General features: G+C 41.5%; 1 protein-coding gene across 1 annotated transcript in view; it reads right to left on the bottom strand.

Annotated features, from left to right (window-relative positions):
• The window catches only part of LOC140693991 (uncharacterized), a 58108-nt gene that overhangs the window by 18427 nt on the left and 22061 nt on the right, over positions 1 to 17620 (bottom strand). Inside the window, exons 2-7 of the mRNA XM_072957495.1 lie at positions 15958 to 16016; positions 15608 to 15760; positions 14948 to 15071; positions 10318 to 10377; positions 10062 to 10152; positions 9663 to 9783 (exon numbers count right to left, since the gene is read on the bottom strand). Coding sequence (XP_072813596.1) covers positions 9689 to 9783; positions 10062 to 10152; positions 10318 to 10377; positions 14948 to 15071; positions 15608 to 15720 — 483 coding nt within the window. The 5' untranslated portion in view covers positions 15721 to 15760; positions 15958 to 16016 and the 3' untranslated portion in view covers positions 9663 to 9688. The remainder of the gene's footprint in view (positions 1 to 9662; positions 9784 to 10061; positions 10153 to 10317; positions 10378 to 14947; positions 15072 to 15607; positions 15761 to 15957; positions 16017 to 17620) is intronic.

The raw sequence follows: 17620 nt of genomic DNA, 5'->3' as shown, positions 1-17620 counted from the left end.
TGGTGTCCCCCGTGGAGACCAGGCCAACAGAGCTGTTCCTAACAGCTACAAATTCGCACTCGTTAAATAAATCATTTTATTTTATATGATATTTTACGTATATACCCATCTCTGAAAACAGCTTTGCAGAAGCTCAAATCTTCAACATCAATCCCCAAAGGCAAATCCGGTCCCCAAGGGGAAACAAGACTTAAGACGACGCTAAGGCCTCCAAAGTCCTCTCAAGGACCGTCAACCAAACTGCCTGCAGGTCTGCAGCTGCAGGCTGTTACATGTCTGCTTTTAAAGCAACCCCTTCCTGCCCTCGGGTATTACAGTGTCCCTCTACGCCCTCCTGTCTCAGAGTAAAGGCAGCCATTGCAGAACCTTGCAGGGAAGCACTGACAGGAGTCGACAAAGAGGATCAGAGCTAAGCTAATACTTCTGATGACACGACCTTGTCACTGTGTCACTTTACAGATGAAGATATATATAGAGAGAGGTGGGGTGATATTGCTTAAAGTCACACAGCTAATAAGTGGCAAAGTCTATAACTCTGCTCTTCCCTTCGGCGTGACGCCCCAGCTGGGACGCCCACAGGGTTGTCTCATGCCTGCCTGAACAATCCTCTCCTGTCACTCATAACCCACCACAGGGTCTGACCCTAGCCTGCCTTTTCAGCATCTATTCCCTCCAGTCTCTCAGGAACAAGGCCGTTTGGGCCACTGTATGACTTCCGGCTCCCGGAAACATCAGTGCTCATGCTGGTCTTGCCTGTGCATCCGGCCCGCTGCTCAGAGGCTCTTCCTCCCCTGCAGGAGTACATTTCCACTCTCCGCAGGGACACCTCCTCAGGGGAGCCCTCTTCTCGCTCTCAGCACGGCAGGGCCACATCCCGAGCTGCCCCATTAGGACAGTGTGCGCCCAGGTCTGTTAATCAGACCAGCATCATCAGAGCCAGGGATTGTGCCCGGGCTACCCTGCAAAACTACTGCCCGCCACACAGTCCCCAGCCAGCAGGTCACCTGGAAGTCACAGCAAGTGCCCCACCCAATCCAGAAGCCTCTTCATTTGCCAGCATCGCTGATGACTGGTTTCCAAACTTTGGTCAGTTTCACACAAAACAGCACCTTCAACTGTGAAGCAGAGGGTTTCGCTTCTGCTCCCCATCCTTACTGGTAATGTCAAGGAAAACAAAGAGGCCTTTTCTCAACACTTTTATAATGACACCCTCCCACCCACAATATTCATATGCTCAAGAGCTTTGGATCCACGTGATTTTCTTTCCCTTATGATAAGCGGCTCAAAACACTGCGGGATTCCTTCTATTTAGAGGGTATTTGTACTCAGTTTATCGGCTTTAATCTGTTTTTGTCTCTCTTCAATATCCCTAGCAGTTGCCACCTCTTACTCCCTTCAGCAGCCTCCCTCCCAACATCTACTCTAGGAAATCAGCTGTGATGAGGGGCCCTGGGGCAGTCACAGACGATGCAACTAAGGCAAAGAGAGGGTCCATAATTTGCCCGAGAAGATCAGCTTCAACCCCCAACAATGTGTGTCACGTCCCTGTGTTTAACTCTTATGCTAAGCAAGATAACTTTTTGTAGATTATGGTTATAAACAGATGAGGTATAAAAATACATACAAGGACACACATCTACTCTAAGATGCTCACTAACTCCACTATTTTGTTTCTACTTATTTCTATTAAAAAATATTAAGAACCTCTGCAGTCAGTATAGCAAAATGTTACTGGGCTTTAAATCCAGAATATAGAGGTGTTAAATGTGTCATTACTCATACTTATTTGTATGTTCACAATACAAAATTATTTGAAAGTCCCTCTCACCTCCCCCTACTCACTACTGGCTCTCACCTGAGCTCCCAGACCACACATCTAACAACCTTTCACTTTACCCACAGCTGAACTCATCAGATTTCCGCAGAACTCCCTCTGCAGCTTTCCCTCCTCAGAGCACAGAAGGACCATCATTTACCTCATAAATCCACCCAGAAACCTGGGCCTTACTCCATCCTACATTCACAGACAGCCTTCATCCTTTCCTTTTTACCATCTAAACATGCCTTCAATATGTTCGCTTTTAAACACTGACCGTCCCACCGCTCAAGTGGAAGCCACCAACACTGCCCACCTGGACACATGAGTCTCCTACGTGGCCCCACAGCCACTCTCCCCTACTTGAGACAAATGGGACTTTGTCACTCCCGCGCTTTTTGGACTCTTTTCAGACCCACTCTTCTTAGAAGAAACTCCAAGTTCTTCACCAGGTGAAAGTCTTTGCCATGAAATTGTCACCTCAGGGAGGGCAGGACCCGCCCTCTCCCCTCGGCCCCGCCCTCTCCCCTCGGCCCCGCCCTCTGGCAGGGCATCAGCTTGGGAGGACCTGCTGAGCTACACCAGCCTGTATTCTAAACCTGGTCTGAGTTCTTAGCAAACTGCTTCAATTATCCATACAATTCCAAGGTAAATTAGAAAGATTTTAGATGTTGAGCTAGACTATTGATTTTGGGATTTTGCACTAGCAACCTGCAAGGACATGTTCTAAAGATTCTGTCTTCTTAAAACCACACCCAGGTTAAAGGAGTATTTGTGGAATGTCTTCGGAGGAAAAGGGACTGTACTTTTACAGGCTTTATGTTTTATAACATGAACAACCCGGACAGGGTCACAAATGGAACCGCCTCACAAGTGACAGAAGACAGGTGAGAGGCACAAAGCAACAGGTTGCAAAGATGGTAAGAGCAAACATGATTCTCCAACCCCCCCAAAAATTTTTGAAACAACCAAAAATTCTGAATTTTAAAAGTAAAAGAGTATCATATAGAGAAATGAAATAAATAATGCTCTTCATCAGGGTTTCAAGATCTCACTCCAGAGTTTTTAGCAGGCCATACTGAATCCTAGCACAGAAAAATCAAATGGACTTGTAGTGAGAAAGTTCCAGGAAAACTGCAGTAATTCCTCCACTTGTGTAAGGACATACACTCACCTGCTGAAGGTGAATGTAAACCGCATTCTGGATAAATTCGAAAGCTTCCAGGCTCCGCTTCTGGATGCCAAGGACATGGACAGCTTGGAAGCATGCTTCTAACTCAGTCATCGGCATTTTTACACTGCAGGGGAAACGGAGGCACCCAGTCAAGAGCAGAGATGTTCCTGTCGTGTCTCACAGGCCGTGCCTCGGGGATTCAGTGCCCTGCAGCAGCCCGGCCCCAGGCAAGGACCAGCAGCGTTTTCCACCCAAGCAGGAGGGGCACTGTGCTTGAGAAAGCCCATCTCCGATGGGGGCAAGAGGGGCTGGTGGGGTTCAGTGAACCTATAAATGCCCACAGAAATATGCCTGCATTCATTCAAGTGATGCAAACAACTGTAGCAGGCTATTTAACAAAATTTCAATTGTCAGTGGAAATTTTGCCATTCCTTTCCGCTTGTCCCCTGCACTCTGAGACAGGCTTAGGCTCTCTTACACCTGCAGCTCTGTGCAATAGTTGTGAAGTCATTTTACTTTACAGATACCACGGTTCTGCCCAGGGTGATATCCAGCCCAGAGAGGTGGCCCAGGCCAATTTAAAGCTATGTGGCTTGCGTGCGGGGGCAATTACAGGAGCTGGTTCTGGAGCCAGGCCCCTCCCCACCTCTGCTCCCCTCTCTCCCGAGGCCCCGCTGCCAAGCACTCAGGCTCCGTGATCTTATGTCCTACTCTTCTACTCTACTCCAAACCCTTTTCCTTTTGTTTTTTTCCCTAATTATTCCCAGCTGGAGTGATTTTTCAATCTCAATATCTGAAAAAAATTCCTGCAGCCGAAAAAGAGGTCTCCAGAGGTCAATGCCCATATGCTGGTTCCTGAAGAGAGCCCCTGGCTACGGGGACCCTCACCAACACTCACGGGGCATCAGAGATGTTGCAGGGTCGGCCACCCCCTACAAGAGTTTGCTGTCACCCCAATGCCTGCACAGCATCCCTGCTCACAAAATATAGTTGGTACACTTATCGGTTATTAAGAAGCAAAAATACAAAATTGCTCGTATTTCTTACTAATATTATCTATGAAGCTGGAAACGGAATTGTAATAAAATGTACAGTTTTTACCCTATGTTAAATCTGTTCCTTTGAGTTTAAACCTGTGCCCTGTTTCCTAGGCTCAGACTTGGTAGCTCTGCACCATTTGAAAAAGAAAGTTGCCTTTAGCCTGAAATCTGCAGGAAAGCCTATTCTCCTGGCCCTGATCTTTAAAAATGTTAGCTCATCTGCACTTCTGTAGAGATGGCAAGTTGCATAATAGAGAATAGCCTTTGTTTTTTTGGAGGTTTTACAGGGGTACCATGATTTGATCCACATGGACAGCTGCAAGAACAGCGGATTCAAAGGACAAACAATTCATAAAGCAAGAAGTATGCAACAACCAACCACAACCCCGCCCCTTTTTAGTATAAAAGGAGACTGAATTCTTACTTGGGGAAGATAGTTCTCCAGGACATCAGTCTGCCGTCTTCTGGGTCTGCCAGCATTGCAAGTGAAGTCACTATTCCTTGCTCCAACACCTCATCTCCCGGTTTATTGGCCTGTCATGTGGCGAGCAGAACGAGTTTGGACTCAGTAACAAAATGACTGCATTGGAGGTAGTATGTCTCCAATGTTTCCTCATTTCCAATATGTAACATGCACATCATTTATGATCTAGTGCAAATAATTCATCAAAGACAACCACAAAAAGAAACTATACTCACCTAGCTATCAACACTGAAGTCACAACCTGTCAATTTTATATGATGTTGAACAACACAATGGAAAAACCTAACATAGAGAGTTGATTCCACGGAAATAAAATTATTTCTACTCCTTCAATACTTTTTCTTTTCTTTTCTATTTTATTTTGTTTTGCTTATTGAAAGGAAAATAAAAGTCAAGTCATTTTATTTCACGTATTTTTGTTATAGCTACATTCTTTAAATACTACAAAGAGATTTAAACTGCAAAAAATTGTTCATATATTAGTATAAAGATATATACACAATCAATGGGGATTAGGAAAGGAATGGACATTTACTAAAAATCCACTGCAATCTTGTCTTTTACAAGCATATCCTGGAATATAAGCTGTATGATCCAGGGGGCTCCACCCCCATTCTCACTGTTGAGTCCCTTAGCAATCAACTACTAAGGCACCAGCATAGAACCATGTGATCAGTATTTTAGGAATAAATTAGGGAATTAGCACATTCAATTCTAAAACAAAAACCCTAAAATAAATACTGAACTTATTTACAGATAAAGAAAATTGGAACCAAAAAAGTAGTTATTTCCCCAAGGTCACAAAGCTAATAACTGGTAAAGACAAGATTTGAACTCATCTGCCTGATTCTAAAAACTAAGGTGGAAATCCCATTCGACTGGGGAGGGTCCAGCAGCGGAGCCTATCACCCTATCTTTGTTCAGATCTAGCCTTAGACAGCCTGAGACAGCACCCCATTCCTATGGAACTCGAGGGCAAATGATAACAATAAGGATTTTATATCCAGTAGTTTGTTAGGTCTCATTTATATAAAGTGTCAGCAGGTCAGCAGAAAAACTCTGGAAAATATGAGTGGGTCCAGAGCTTTCTGCTGATTAGTAACTCAGTCTCTCAGGACATAGTGACCTTCCCATGAGAGGCCTCATGGACATAAACTAAAGGCAGCTGAGCAATGAAAACTAACAAGAACCTGGAACTCAAGCAAGAAGGTTCCCTGCCATCCCCCACCCAGTTGCCTCTTCACCCGCGTGGACACGATGGCAGGAGACCCAGATTCTTGTCTAAGTTACATCATCATGGATTCTCATCCATAATAATGTATGACTCTATGCCGCCTTATGTCCATTAAAACTCAAATATGATAACACCAATATCTCAGCAGAATATCTATGTCTCCACTTCCTGTCTTCTAATAGGAGAATATTTTTATGGACAAAAAGCAGAAATCCAATTTAAAAAACCATGCACGAAGCCAGGTGAAATTCTGCTTAAGAGACTGCTCTCACGCTGAGTAAATGAAAACTCAGAAAAAGTGGCCCTTCTCCCTCAGCAAATGGGAGGTAGCCTGATGTGTGTGTGTGTGTGTGTGTGCACGTGTGTGTGTGTGTAAATCAAATACAATGAATTCTGGGATGTGTACAGTTTTTTTAAGTCACTGTCATTTCATGGGAATGAGCCACCATTTAAATAATTTGAATCTAGTGTTCTGAGAGAGTCTCAGGCTCTTGGTGGAGGAGGTGAAAGGGGAGAGTGAAGGAGGAAAGAGGTACATGAAGCAAAGAACTAAGAATACTGCCAGGGAAAGGCAAGACGTTAGTTTTGTTCTTCCTTGCACCACATACAAATTAGGGACTCGCTTTCTGCTGATGACTTATCGAGCACTGATTTGCAGGAGAAGAGGGGACAGCTCATTGCTCACTGAGCTTGTGACTGTACGTGGCATCTTATAGACACAAATCATTTACCCTGATCAAACACTCTAGCAGCAGGCTGTAATTCTTCTGTTTTGAGAGACAACAAAGCAGGAGTTCAAACAGGATGCATAACTTGACAAAAGTCAGAGGTCCAGTAAACTAAAGAGGATTAATTCAAACTCAGATCTGAATGCAGAGTCTGATCTTCCCACTCCCAGGACTGGAAAATCCTTAACACAGGCTCCCCAGCTCCCCTGCATTGTTCCTGGCACCAAGCATTTGCCATGGCAATGGTCACCATTTCTCACAGACACAGCGCTCTGTGCAGCAAATGACCTTGATCAGACCTTGATCATCTACCTGCCACGCCCACCAGGCTTCACCATACAGGCAGGAAAGCTGGCTTTCAAGTGCATACAAAGCCATTCCTTGTCTAACCTGGGCTCTTCTGTGGTTTCTCCAGCCTAAAGGCAGCCATGAAACTGCTCACAGTTTGTACATGAGCCACACTACCTCTCTCCATCTGTCTCCCCACCTATACTACTTAGCTATGAACATTTTGAGAATCTTCGACACAAATTTTTAAAAACAAAAAAGAAAGGATTCTGGAACAACTACTTAATACTTACAATTTTAAATGACAAATTACAAAGTGAGTATTTACAAACCGAATCTTCCTTTCTAAATTTCAGTTTTAAGCGTTTAAAAATATAATAGCAAAAAATTTTCACTTACAAAATTGACAAAAACATAAACAATAATCTGGAATAAGTTAAAAAATAATGCCCATGTTCTAAATGGAGAAACTTCAGGGCTGTACTGAGGGGTAAAGTAAGAAGTGAGGATGTAGAGACATCAACAAATTGCATGGAGGAAAGCAGTTTTGTAAAGATGTAAGTTCTCATCAGAATAATTCAAAACTTACTGAAAACTCCCATGACAACTCCAATCTGATTTTTTTTAACTTGAACAAAATATTTTGGAATTCTTCAGGAATAATAAAATCATAATACTAGACAAGAAAATTTGGGATGGAAGAAAAGAATGAAAAAAATTCAGACTGCCAATTATTAAATAAATTTTTACAATATGTAAGTTATGGTGCTGGAGTAAGAAAGGCAGATTGACAGAAGGGAACCATGAGCTCAAAAAGAGACTCTAGTGTACACAAGTATTTTGTAAAGGTGGGATTTCAAATCAAAGAGAAAAGTATGACTTCAGTAATTGTCCTGAGACAATCAGACAATCACCTAGAAAGAATAAATACTATTCCTCTCATAAGGACCACAAGATAATTTACAGACAGTGATGTAAATATAAAAAAGTACTAATAACAGCAAATACAACACTTTGCTCTTATTAACTCAACTTACCCTTACATTAACAAGTACTATTATCATCTCCATCTTAGAGATTAAAAAAAACCTACAGAGGAGATTTATTCCAGTATAAGAAATTATTTTTAAGAATAATTTCAAAGATAAAACACATAAGGAATACATTTATTATCATAAGAATATTTTGAGACACTACCAAAATTAAAATCCTCCTAAACAAAATGAAAGGAAAGAAATGACAAGAAAAAGCTCTGTGATACATGTTGTTGAAGACAAGAAGTTAATGTTCATAACATACAAAGAGCTGTCACAAACCAACAAGAAGCTCCCCCACTTAAATGTGTGCAAAGGATAAAAGGAATCATTCATTTTAAAAAAGTCAAATGGCTAATGAGTGAAAAATGCTCAATACCTCACTGGTCATCAAATGCAAACTAAAACAATGAAAAAGCACTTTTGCTCATCATATTGGCAAATATTTTTAAAAGATATTCTATCTAGTGTCCATCTGTGGGAGAAGAAACCATGAGCGACATTTTCAGAGGACGACATGTCAATGGATATGTAAACTCTGAAAAACGTACGTACACAATGACTCAACACCACTTCTAGGAATCGTTTCCTTTAGGAAAAAACAAATTAGGTCCAAAAAGATGTACCCATCAGGGCATTTACACAGCACTGTTTACAATGGTGGGAAGAAAAACTGAAGTGAAATCATATCCAGCAATAGAGAATTGGTTACATAAGTAATTGTGCATCTTTTCATTCCCCTATGGAAGGAATTTCTAGAGTTACTTGAATGGAGTCTGTGATGAATGTAAATGTCACATCCAGGGACTAAATTTCCAGAAGCCTTAACTAAGGGAATACTCATAAAAGATCACAGGAATATCTGTACAAGAAGGATGCCAGTCAAATATCCTTTCTGACAGTGGAAAATGGAGAAAATTTAACTGTCCACCATCAAGACAATGATGCGGTAAATCACGACGAGCTGCGAGCAATGAGGGAGCCAGCGTTTCGCCGTGGTCCAGGGCCTTGTCCACAGCATTCTCTCACCAAAGGTGTGCGTGGGAAAGAGACCACACCCGCAAATCAGGAGACCCCTCCACTCTATCTGAAAGGACCGGGTGAGTCTGGAGTGGGAGGACGTCTATGATATACACCTGAGTGATTAAAGCGAGCTGCAGAAAAACATATAGTATGGTCTCATTTTTAAATAAAGCATATATACACACACGTATACATGGAATTCTCATATGTGTGTATATATGTATGTCATAGGCATAAAGGTCATGAAATATATATATCAAATTTTCAACAGTTTTTACTCTTCGGAAATAAGGGGAAGGGAGGTAGGGCCTTCCTGTACCACCACAGTTCTCTTTTCAGTATTTCAGTTAAGTATACTTGGAATTTAAAAGTTTATTTAAGTCCGAAGTAAAATTGACAATGCCTCCACAAGACAGAATGCTATACTGGTCATCAAAAATCATGCCAGAGGAGATAGAATATTGTAGAAAAACATATAAAAAGCCGAATGGAAAATGGAGGTGTCCACACAGTAAACAGTCACAGAGTGCTCTCTGGTTTTTTATGACAGAGGTGATCCACACTGATGAAAATATACGTTAACGTGTTAATTATTATCTTTGAATAGCGGGACAAGGATAGCCTTTTTTGCCCACTTTTTCAGAGTTATTATTTTAAATGCACATTCTTTTTCATCTGAAAAAAGCATTTTTGGGTGTGTAGTACTATGCGTTGGAGAATAATACAAGAATACTTAGAGAAACAAGTAACTAGGAGACAAAGCAGCAGCATCACACAATGTAGGACGGGCGATCCTGATTAACACCACGCAGTTACATAAGGACCCACAAAGTGAGAGCACCTGCTGTAACAGGGCGTGGCCCCCTTCTATTTGTCAGCAGTGTCTTCAGGGCTGAGGCAGTTCTGAGCACGGCCAGTGTCAGTGCTGGTGTCTTGATTGATGCTACTGGGGGTGAGGGCACCTGCAAGCCGAGAGGAAGAACAGAAATCATCCTCTGCCTTTTCTGTCTTGTTTCTTTGTTACTTTAAAAGAGAGCCATATATAAGATAAACCGTGTATCTCCCCAAATGAAATTTCAGTAATGAAACCGTTTTTAAAGACTTCACAGCTTATATTCTGCCTATAACTGTCTTTTCAACAAAGATCATATTTATTAAATGTTAATTAACTCAGTTAATTAACTCCCTGTTGAAACATTCTAGTAAAGAACATGAAATGCAGTATGTAAAAGAACCACACCTGCAGTGACTAGCTCAGCTGTCTTGACGGCAGTGCAGTCAGCCCCCACCATCCCGTGGCCCTGAGCTCCTGATGCTGGTAAGAGATTACGCTGCCGCCTCAGATGGAGAGAAACGGTGAAAGCATTTCTTGAACCCTACAGCACTGACAAAACATAACTGACAAATCCCAGGCCCCTTTGAGGCTCTCATTTTCTGTTTCTGGCCAACCCCCATCAATGAGCAGAACCACCCAATCCCCGAGCCATGGGACTCACGTGGGAAGCAGTTTTGGAGAAATTTCCAGGTATAGAATGTAACCAACTATACATAGAACTCTGAAAAAGAAAAGATGCCATACTCTGATTTTGGAAGACACTCAAAATATTCTCCTAAGCCTTAGTAGCTGGAAAGGCTGGGCTTCTCCTAAGTCACTTATTTATTTCACAGCCAGTAAGCATCTCCCTCAAATCCTGCTTCCCTGTGTCTGCTGGGAGCTTGAAGCACACTGCTGCTGTCGATCTTATAAGTCACATGGCAGAGACATGTGTCTCACGCCTGCAATCCTCACACAGGCTCGCCTCCTAGCCTCACTGTCTGAACTGGGCCCCATTTTCTCACCTGTTTATTTGGTATCTGTTCTTCTGTAAGCTACCTGAAATGCGTTTTGGAACATGTCAGAAGAAGCAGTGGGTTGAGAAATGGACAGATTGAGAGGTGAGAGATGGGCAGACAGAGAGAGAGACTCCAAGAAAAGGGGAACAAATAAAATTTCCTATGCAAAACCCTCTTCTAATCAGGGAAGGAAACCACCACGGAAAAGTGTGAAGAGGCAGGTAGCTTAGGACTGTTTCCTGGATTCCATGAAAAGTAATACCAAGAGATGAGAGGGTAGAACTTTAAATAGTAAAAGAAAAAAAGCACGCATGCTTGAAAAATATATCTACAATATGTACTTTCTAAAGAATAGACTGAAATCAGCAGGGCCCAATAACACTACACTTGGGTATTTACAGAAGTGAGAATCCCATCTCCAAACCACAAGGCATCCCTTCAGAGCACTGACAGTCTACATGGGGCGGTCATAAAGCCATCACCGCAAAAGCTATGCTACCCTGCACTTACGAGGAATGAGCAGCTGTGCTCAGGCTGCCCATGCGCATCATTTACACCCCACAGCACCTCTACGGGGGGGACGCCTAGCGAGCCCCGTCTCTGCAGGACAGAAAACCAGTTCTGGAGAGGCTAAGCCGACTTACCAGTTCTCCATCTCACAGGACTGGTCTCTCCAGAGCAGGACACGAACTCGGACCCACGATTGTAACCATGGTACTACAGTGCTTTGTGTGCTGTTTGTGTGTATAATACATTTGTTTCTATCATGAAAGGTTATTTAATAAATGATCGGTTGTCTTGTCTATCTCATTAGCTCACAATCAATCTTTATACTGTTGAATTGTACTCTTTTCCCCTGAAGAAAGGAACGGAAACAGCGGGGGTCAGAAAGAGGTGGGGCTCCATTCTTTATCTGGGATCTCATCTCATCGAAGTCTCCAAACAGGGAAAAGGAGCAAATGTTCTCTTTATCTTTTAAAGAGAGGGCTCCAGTGATGGTGACTTATTCAATTACAAAATCAAGGCTGGGGAAAGGGCACATGCAGCAACTAGAGCAGTATCAGCTGTAGGAAGGTCAAAAGTGCTCACGGGAGGGCTCAGGGGGCAGCCTCATTTAATTTCAATCAATAAAACAATAACAAACTCTAAAAATACTGGCCTACAATGGATTAGCTCTTTCTTGACATCTAGCAAGTTTCCACAGCCCACATGTAACATTATCGGGAACCAGTGAAAGGAAGAGTCCACAGACAAGGAAAATCAATGCCACAGGCAGGCTGAAACCCAGGCTGGAGTTTAGGAAGAGAAAGGGCATAGTTAAGAACTGGGGAAAGGCTGGGGAAAAAAATCATCACAAGGACTCTCAAGCATCATCCAACAATCATATAATCATTCATTCAAGAGAGAGTTACTGAGGTCGTATTCTGTGCAAGATTGTACAGCGGGTGAAGCAAGAGCGCAGCGTCCATGGTGGCAGCAAGTTGCGGGGCTCAAATACACTTCTGATCCCGGTACCTTGCACACTTGTCCTCAATATAAGGGCAAAGATAATTAAAGTAAAATAATACTCTGTAAACTCAAAGCATTGTTGAAAAAAAAAGTTAAAGAAGACCTAAATACCAGGACAGACACTCCACACACATTCCCCTATCAAAAGAAAGTGCTCTTGGAATGGCAGTGCTCCCCAGAGCGATCCGTATATTCAACGTGGTCTCGATCACAATCCCAGCGGGCTCCTCTGCAGAAACTGACTATCTGCTGCTACAATTCATATGGGAATTCGAGGATCTCAGTAACCAATACGTACTTGAAAAAGAAAAATTTGAGAGGACTTATAATTCTCAATTTCAAACCTTACAACTGTATCTCCAGGTGAGATTAGAGGCCATTGTGAAGTTATTACTGTGTTAATCCTTATTTACTAAATTCTCTACAATGAATATTACTGTTACAATAAGAAAAATAAAAAGTAAGTTATCCTTTAAAACATGCACACCGATTCATTCATTGGGAAAAAATTATTCTATCAATTAAGAGATAAATATCTATTGAAAAAGGACAACTTAAAAACAAGAGTGCATTTGCATTTTTCATAAATTGAAAACTGAAAAGCACAAAGACGTCAAGTTTCTAGGGAGACCAATGCAACATATTAATAGTTATTTTCAGAAATTCTAATTTAACAATAAAAACTCTGGAAAGGGAAAATCGTGACTGAGAGCCAACTGCAAACACATGGAGAGCAAAGGCCTAGAAATCACAGTTCCTTTAACTCTGCTCCTAACACAATAGGAGAGGAAATTCCTCACTGAGGGGACAGTGGAATCCCATGCATAAGACAGGATACACAGTACAAACTGCACTAGAATTGGGGGTGATTTCCATAGAAGAATTCTAAAGTTACAAAATTGCTGAAAAACTTTTAAAACACTGACAGAAAGATTAAAACACACAGTCATATATATTATATAGAAACATATGTAGTCTGCTCCCATGTTGCATTTAAATACAAATATATTTGTTCATTTATGGGCACTTATGACTTTATCCCTGGTAGAATATTTCAACTAAAACAAATAATCAATATAACACTCCTTTTGTCAAATCTACTTGATAAGTTACTCTGCTATGTAAACATAATGTGTCTAAGATAGATCTAAAATTAGTGAAAAAGAGCTTTGTATGGCTTCTTGAACTATTCTCAAAATTCAAAGCTTAATTTTAAAACAGATCTGAACAGTAATTCTATATTACCTTTCCCGTCGTGAAATGAACAACACAGTCTGTTGTCAAAATTCTGTCCTTACAATGATTCACGAGCACCGTATCCTCACAAAACTGCTGGACAGCAAGGCACTATCCAGACACTGTGACCCAACAAATGAAACACAATGAAGACAGTGACCCTATTCTGGAGGGTTTATAGTCTGTGTCAACACCAGGGTTTTATCTGATTGGTTTGATTTGTTGGCAAAATAAAATCAATCAAGTACTTTCTTCTTTGAGCATTCTATAAGTCATGACTCTGCTGTTAGTGTCATGAGCAGGAAAGACTTAAGCATGACTTGATTAGATCAACTAGCAACAATCATCACTGGAGAGTGAGTAATAAAGAAGTTAACTGATAGCAATGCTTCTCCCTACATGAGACCTAAAATAAATCGACACTGATATCCGAAAAGAAAATGAGAATTTGAGGTCCCCAATAAGAAAAAAATCTAACAAGAAATCAAAAAAGTAAAGATTTTTTCATTAACGTTTCCTGGAAAGATTGGAGCATGGTGGTGTTGAGCTCAGATGCTAGGGAAAAACATGAGGGTCTGAATTCCCACAGCACTGGGTAGCTTTGACACTAATATGTCAGTCAAATTCTCTGCATCTCAGTCTCCGATGCATAGACTGGGGACAACAACCGCACCCATCTCCTAGAACGGTCCTAAGAATTAAGTTATTTTATATATACAAGTTTTAATAAAATACATCAGATATTAAATATTACCCCAAAAGCACAAGGAAAAATGAAAACAGAGATAAATTGGAGTTCATTAAACTTTAAAACTTTGCTTCAAAAGACACCATCCAGAAAGTGAAAAAACAACACTCAGGAGAAAATTTTTTCAAATCATTTATCTGATAAGGAATTTGTGTATCAAAAAAAAATTCCACAGCTCAACAATAAAAAGGCAACTCAATTAAAAAATGAAAAAAGAATCTGAAAAGATATTTTTCAAGGAAAATATACAAATGGCCAATAAGCACAATGAAACGGTGTTCAATAACATTAGCTCTAAAGGAAATCAAGTCAAAACAACTAGGAGAAACCGCTTCACATTCACTACAATAGGTTAAAATCAAAAAAAGATTAACAAGCACTAATGAGGACACAGAGGAAGCAGAGCCCGCAGCCATTGCTGGTGAGGATGTAACACAGCGTGACCACTTTGGAAAACATCCTGGCACGTCCTCAGAGAGTTGAACATTTGGCTTCTGAATGATCCAGCAATTCTGCTTCCTGGGCACACAAGTAAGAGAACTGAAAACAAATGTTAACATAAAAACTCCTACAGGAATATTCACCATTACTTTTCGCCATTAATTTTCAGAGCCAAAAAACAGAAACAACCCAAATGACTATCACGTGATGAATGGGTAAATAAAGGGGCCCAGCCATACAGTGAAATATTATTCAGCAATAGCAAAGCATAGAGTACTGACTCAGGCCACAACATGGACAAACATTGAAAACGTTACTCAGTGTGAAAGAAGTCAGTCAAAATAGACGGTTCCACTTACATGAAGTGACTCGATTTGCATGAAATGTTCAGCACAGGCAAATCCACAGAGACAGAAGAGTGGCTCCCTGGGGCTTGGGGAGGATGGGGAAGTTGATAATGTCTGCTTATGCGTACTGGGTTTCCTGTTGGGGGGAAGAAAATATTCTAAGATTGACTGGGATGCACATTTCTGGGCATAGAGTAAAATCCGCTGTACATTTTAATGGGTGATTTGTATTAAAACTGTTAAGAACAAAAGCACCTCGGATTAGTACCTTCCATAGTAAATGCAAATTGCTAACATTTATTACAGGAAGAAGAAACTGCCCTCAGCATGAAAGCAGGAGATCAGCAAATATTAGTTAACCGAAATTGGACAAGAGCATTTCACTTGAAACTGTTGCTGAGTGTACAAGAAATATTCAGACATGACAAGGAAAATCAGTTTGACATCACGAAGAAGCATTCTGCTTCAAATGCAAATCAAGGATTCGGCAAGCCCAGCTGCTACAAATGACCAGAGAAGAAACCTGGTTCTTAAAACAAGCACCAGAGCCAACAAGGAAATGGTGGTGAGGAAAGCAGGCGGCCTAAAATCTGGAACAGTGTGCTACAAATAATTTCTCCACTGAAAATTCAAAAATAAAATGAAAGTGATGTAATGCTGTGTTGAACTCACGTGAATGGGCTTCCTGCAGTGCTTGACAGTTCTGTAACCCCGAATGACTCAGGAGAATCAGCATGGCTCCTGGGAGTCCCCAAGTAACTGCCCATCAGCACGCTGACCACCATCACACGTGCCAGGGTTGAATTGCAGAGAAGAGAGCAACCTCTGAAAGGCACAGGGAATGTTGACAAGGGAATAAAAGGCTGCGGTCAATCCTGGGACAGAGGCCCTGTGAGCAGAGGCCAGAAGGCTGCAGGTGAACTGGAGTGGCCCTGGGGCAGGAAGGGACCACAGGGGAGCATATCTCAATTATCTCCTCTCTCTCCCTCGGGTAGGAGGGATAAAGCCTGCATCCTTCTCACCTGGAACTGTGGGTTCTGGCTGGCGGAAGTCTTACCGACACGGAATGAATTTCTCAAGACTGCGGAAAAAGGAAAGAAAGCGAGAGGGATTAGGGAGCCAAATCCACGAGTCTCTCAAATGCTCCCATATTTATTGTGTATCATCAAAGTAAAAAGTCAATAACAGTTGTGAGATAGTAGGCAGGAACTTGGGGAAAGAAGGGATGAGACAGAGATTGTAGACTCCACCATGAGTACTAAGGCTTAGTTTACCTTTAGGGAAGTCATGGGCTGAGGGGAACAAGATACATTTTTTAGACATGTTCATTACAAAGCAGACCACCAGACCAGCCTGGTCCCTGTTTTGGGGATAATAGACTATCTAACACCACGCAGGCCTGGCGTTTATAGCTGAGGGCCTGGGTCATTGCTCTGCAATAAGCAGTGTGCTATCTATAACCTCAAATATGCAAGCAAGGCATTGTCTCTGCTTTTTATGGCAAGGAGACAGGAGTGAGGATGCACAGGTGTTTGCTTTAAAGCAGTTAATAAGCACATTTTTTTTCTTAAAGTTGACAGGCGGCTGCGATGTGTTACAACTTGTTAACTCAATCATGGGCTCCCACATGGAACCATTATGGAGGACATCCTAGGATGACAAATCCTGGCTCTGGATCTTTTCCTGCCAGCTTCGGCCACTCCAGCAGGGTCTAGACACATCCCTGAATAACGATCCCACAGAACCACCTAAACTCTTAACTCCTGGTGCTTGAAACTTAATTTTAGCTCTACACAACTTAATGTAGAAAAGTTTCAGAAATAAAAGATATTATATTCTTTTTATATCTCATCATAAGACTGCTTTTTCTGATTGCTCTAAGCTGCTTCTACATGGTAAAGCACCTAATTCTGCAGGTGAATTCAGTACTTTCCTTTGGGCATAACTAGACAGTCTGGGCTGTCTGACTTCTATTAGTCAAATACCAATACACTTAATTGATTTCTTTGTTCATCAATTTCAGCCTGGAGGTGAGGGTCTATCACTATTTTCCTCAGCCCACCCTCTACTCTTTTCTCATCAGCATCTCAGGCCTCCTGAAAACAAAACAAAGCATTTGTTTCCCTTCATCTACACTTTCCACAAAGGCAACAGGAATCATCATGCCTAGAGAATGAATTCAACACAAATGTTAAAACAAAAATCTATAAACCTGAAGCAACTCCATCTCCGACTCATGATACACAATGACATGAGAGTAAGTGTGTCAGGTACAAAGCATGCGTGAGCCTGACCACCTCATTTCTATTCTTCAAAGGAAGGAAGGTTTTCGTATTTTTTATTATCATTCTTTGTCATTGTTTCTGATTAAGCCAAAAAATTTTTTATGAAATAATTAAGCACTGCAATAACAGATTTTCGCTGTATCAATTACAGAAGGAATTCAGAGGGGATAGGAAAACCCACCTCTGTAAAAAATGCAAAATTCCTTCCCCTGTTAAGAACACGAATACAAAATGCAACAGAATTCAAATTCTTGTGGAGAGGACAAAAGCCACAGAATCAAAGCAAAGTCATTATTATGACTCAATCCAAAATTCACTGGACAAACATGCTCAATGCATTCAAATAATTTTTAAGGCACACTGCAAACCATTCACTTAATTATCTACAGGCTAGAGGAAG

The sequence above is a fragment of the Vicugna pacos genome, unplaced genomic scaffold, assembly GCF_048564905.1.
Source record: "Vicugna pacos unplaced genomic scaffold, VicPac4 scaffold_20, whole genome shotgun sequence".
NCBI classification, from domain to species: domain Eukaryota; kingdom Metazoa; phylum Chordata; class Mammalia; order Artiodactyla; family Camelidae; genus Vicugna; species Vicugna pacos.
The sequence above is the reverse complement of the archived record's forward strand: the minus strand, read 5'-3'. Positions and strand labels throughout refer to the sequence as shown.